This window comes from Fibroporia radiculosa (assembly GCF_000313525.1).
Source record: "Fibroporia radiculosa TFFH 294 genomic supercontigs, scaffold7825, whole genome shotgun sequence".
Classification (NCBI taxonomy): domain Eukaryota; kingdom Fungi; phylum Basidiomycota; class Agaricomycetes; order Polyporales; family Fibroporiaceae; genus Fibroporia; species Fibroporia radiculosa.
In genome coordinates this window covers 1-3,546 of record NW_012132925.1, presented here as the reverse complement: position 1 = coordinate 3,546, position 3,546 = coordinate 1, and the positions used below count along the sequence as shown (strand labels likewise).

The 3,546-nt window shown below is 51.9% G+C and overlaps 2 protein-coding genes across 2 annotated transcripts; both read left to right on the top strand.

Annotated features, from left to right (window-relative positions):
* Nucleotides 1-1,771: 1,771 nt before the first annotated feature.
* On the top strand, nucleotides 1,772-2,357 carry FIBRA_09054 (uncharacterized protein; the record flags this gene model as incomplete). The annotated part of the gene is made up of 2 exons (XM_012321388.1): nucleotides 1,772-1,826; nucleotides 1,876-2,357. The coding sequence occupies 2 exons, from the start codon at nucleotides 1,772-1,774 to the stop codon at nucleotides 2,355-2,357; spliced, it is 537 nt and encodes a 178-aa protein (XP_012176778.1).
* Nucleotides 2,358-2,565: 208 nt separating this feature from the next.
* Nucleotides 2,566-3,487, top strand: FIBRA_09053 (uncharacterized protein; the record flags this gene model as incomplete). The annotated part of the gene is made up of 5 exons (XM_012321387.1): nucleotides 2,566-2,641; nucleotides 2,694-2,911; nucleotides 2,961-3,041; nucleotides 3,093-3,343; nucleotides 3,406-3,487. The coding sequence occupies 5 exons, from the start codon at nucleotides 2,566-2,568 to the stop codon at nucleotides 3,485-3,487; spliced, it is 708 nt and encodes a 235-aa protein (XP_012176777.1).
* Nucleotides 3,488-3,546: the final 59 nt, after the last annotated feature.

Sequence of the window (3,546 nt, the reverse complement as noted above, 5' to 3'; positions counted from 1 at the left end):
TCTCAACTCTCTCTCTGAGTTAGCCACTCCCAAGTACTAAGCTCCGCTTATTACCTTGTAACTTCCACTATCACACAAGTGAGTACTGGGGTTAGAGATTAAGGTTAGGGTCAAGGGCAGAACCTTGACACTAACTGACTGTGTCCATTGTCCCTGTGGTACGTGTTGCGCTTGTCCATCACAATTGCCTATGGTGATGCAGAACACCTCTGCTGCTTAGCTCATTATTGTGCCCGCATCATGCCATTTGACATGTCTGACACGCCTGCACACAACAACAATAGCAGCCCTTGTTTGCCTGCGCATGGCAGGTGCTGTAGCCTCTCAAGGATCCGCCACCACTGATTGCCTGAACTGGGTGCTGCCACCTGTGCTGGACTGTGCAGGAGCCACTGTGCATCCCCTGTGAGCTGGGCGAGCTGACTGACATTGTCCCCACAGTGCATGCTGCACCTGATCAATCAGCCATGGCGGTGCAGACCAATTTGAGGACAATAACCAACCATCTGCCCTGCATGTGCTCGTATCGTGCGCCCACCCACCACTGGTAGGATGTTTCCTGTTATGCTGTGTATACACGCCCGCAAAGCACATCGCCTGGCATACAACACCCGCTGCCCTGCTGCTTCCTTTCTTGTTTGTATCATGATCTGCTGATAGGCCCGCGTAGCGCATGGGTGCGCCTCGAGTCGTACTCAACATTCAAAGCACTCAAAGCTTCTGCCTTCGGGGATGACTGTGATATCTCAACACAAAAACACCTTCAAGCAAAGCCTGCCCTTTGACATCTTCAAAGTTTCACGATCTCATGACAATCCAATCGGGATCTTTTGGTGGCAGCTTTATTCCAGGGGCCCGACTTCGAAGACGAAACCCCATCATCCGGAGATTGAGACATATGATACAGGGCTGACGGGTAAACCTTTAAGTCGATGTGCTCAGGTTGCGACGCCAAGACTCACAATGGTCGGGCCTCTGAGACTAGCAGGAATAGTGTGTTGGATGGGAATCGGAAACTGATGGAGACGTCGGGCGGGAGTAGGAAGGATATTGGGATCGTTCGGCACGGTCAGGGCAGTGGAGGCAGTGACTCAGGAGGTTTGGCAGGATGAGGGATATTTAAGAATGGTTTTGCATGGTTGTAACGCCAGCACTCGGCCCTAGTAGCGAAGACTCACGCAGAATCACATCCCCCACTCAGCAGAGCTCAGTCCGGCTTCAAATTCTTTCGAAGTGTTGCGTCTCCCTACGAACTACAACTACGACCCTCCGAACTACGTCTGCGACCTTCGAACTACACCTACGACCTTTGACCTTTGCCTACAACCAGTACCCCCTTCGAAGCACACCTACGCATACAGCTAAGTACTCCAAAGTTCTGTTCTCGTGCCCGACCTTTGAACGAGACCCGTGTGTCTGCGCTCGAATCGCACTTTGCGTTCACATCGTCGAGCTAGCTCCCCTCTTACCTTCCCTCCACTTCTACGAGAAGTCGGAGTGTTCGGACAGTCTGAAACAGTCTCGTGACACCATCCCAAGAAATCTAGTGAAGTCGTCGCCGTTCAAGCGAGCTATCACAACTACAAGCCCTCACCCTCATCAGCTTCCCCGAGAAACAGGAACTCACCCTTTACTTTGCACCCCCAAGTTAGGGTTAGGTTTCCCGAGGTCGCATCACCACATGCTCTACGTTGGGGTGCACGGCCTCTACCTGCAATCGATTTCTACTTAATCTCATCCCTTGCAGTTTGCCCACACATGTCCCCCACTAATGGCACCAGACCCTGAAGGCCATCCTGACCCTCTCCATGGCCTCCCCCCAAATGGTATGCATCCACATCACGTATGTGCACACAAGACTGATAGACATACTAGCATCTGGTCTCGCACATGCCCTCCGCCAGGTGGGCCACACAAACATGCATGACCTCCGCAATACTATTCAAATAGTGGATCCACTGTCATCGGTAGGTCCTGCTGTCTGGCGCCACTCGTCAATGCGGACACCAGGGCTCTATTCTGCAAATCCCCCCCCTGCACCACCAGAGGCATCAACCTCTGGACGCACTTCCTTGCCTGAACCAGAGGTGTCCATCCGCCCTCTCTTCTGCCCGGCAGCAATGTTCCCCATCCTTTCTAAAGACCCCAAGCAGACAAAACTCGCCAGCCATCTCAAACACGCTAAACAGGCCGACCCTGAACATTTCGCACTTGTGCAAGCTCAAATCTACAAGCAATGCCAGTGCGTCCTTGACTGGTCCAATCCCTTCACCTGGAAGCACCGAGAAGAGATCCTTGCAGGTTGGAATAATATCATTGGTGAGGCTCACCCTGACTGCTTAGACAAGGAGCTCTAGACGACCAAAATCATTGAGAAATGGGCATGCCCATATCTTCGCACACGGGTAAGCCTAGTTCCCCTATGCTTGGTGGCCATACTCATCAGCCGTCTAGGTGCAATTCACTCCAGGTCAAGGAGGGGCAGTGCATGTGCACGCGGTGACACTCCGCAACTGGACAACAACTCTTGTCAACTGTATCCTCAAGTATACCCATGATCCCAAGATGTCTGAAAGCACAGGCCTCTATCTACTTGTTCACCAGGGCTTGTTTCAGGCACTCAAGGATGAGGTCAGCCAGTGTGAGTGCCTCCTTGTCCCCTCAGGCTCATGCATACTCACTGTGACATGCAGTGGTGGAGGACTACAAGCTCAATCGGTATCAAAAAAAAAAGTTCTATTATGGCCGTGCAGAGACCCAGCTCCTCATCAAAGCCACCATAGATGAAGCCTCAGGAAGGAGCAGGATTGTTGGCATGCAGCACGTCTGCTGCATGCTCTCAGGCTTTTTCTTTGCAGTGCGCCCCGGAAGCATAGGAGTGTCCTGCCAGGAGTACACAAATCGCAAATTTGTGCGTTCTACACACCTGTGATGGTCTAACCTGACCTCAAATATTGTAGTTTGCAAAGACGGGCGATGTCGAAATCATCAAGATCAGGCCCTTCAAGTTTGAGATTTGCATCACCATCGGGAATTTCAAGGTGTGCTCGGGCTACTGTCTGAGCAGCATGTTCACTGATGACAGCGTACAGGGTCACAATGATGTAACAGCGAAACAGCACACCTTTACCATCACAGGTGTCTTCAAGTCACACAATGCCCTTTTTGATGCTGCACTCTGGTGGGTGTTGTACCTCATGGAGAGAGGTGTCCTTCCGGTCAAGGTAGATTCTGCTCCTGCTCTCCTGTATGATGATCTTCTTACACTGAGCTGGAAGACTGTAGATGAGCTGATTGCATACAAGGGAGCTACCATCCCCATCGTGTTGAAGGATGAACCCCTGTGTGGCACCATCCAATCATTGTTTGCTTGGGCACTGACCTTCCATCTTAGACTTTTCAAAGTGCTTCCCGGTGGCAAGGGACTCATGGCAGGCATTCCGATAACAGCAGGCGGAATCTTGCATGGAATTCATGGCCTCAGTGAAGCAGCTGGGCTTCCGGGTGGAAGCATGGGATGCTTCCGGGTGGAAGCATGGGATGCTT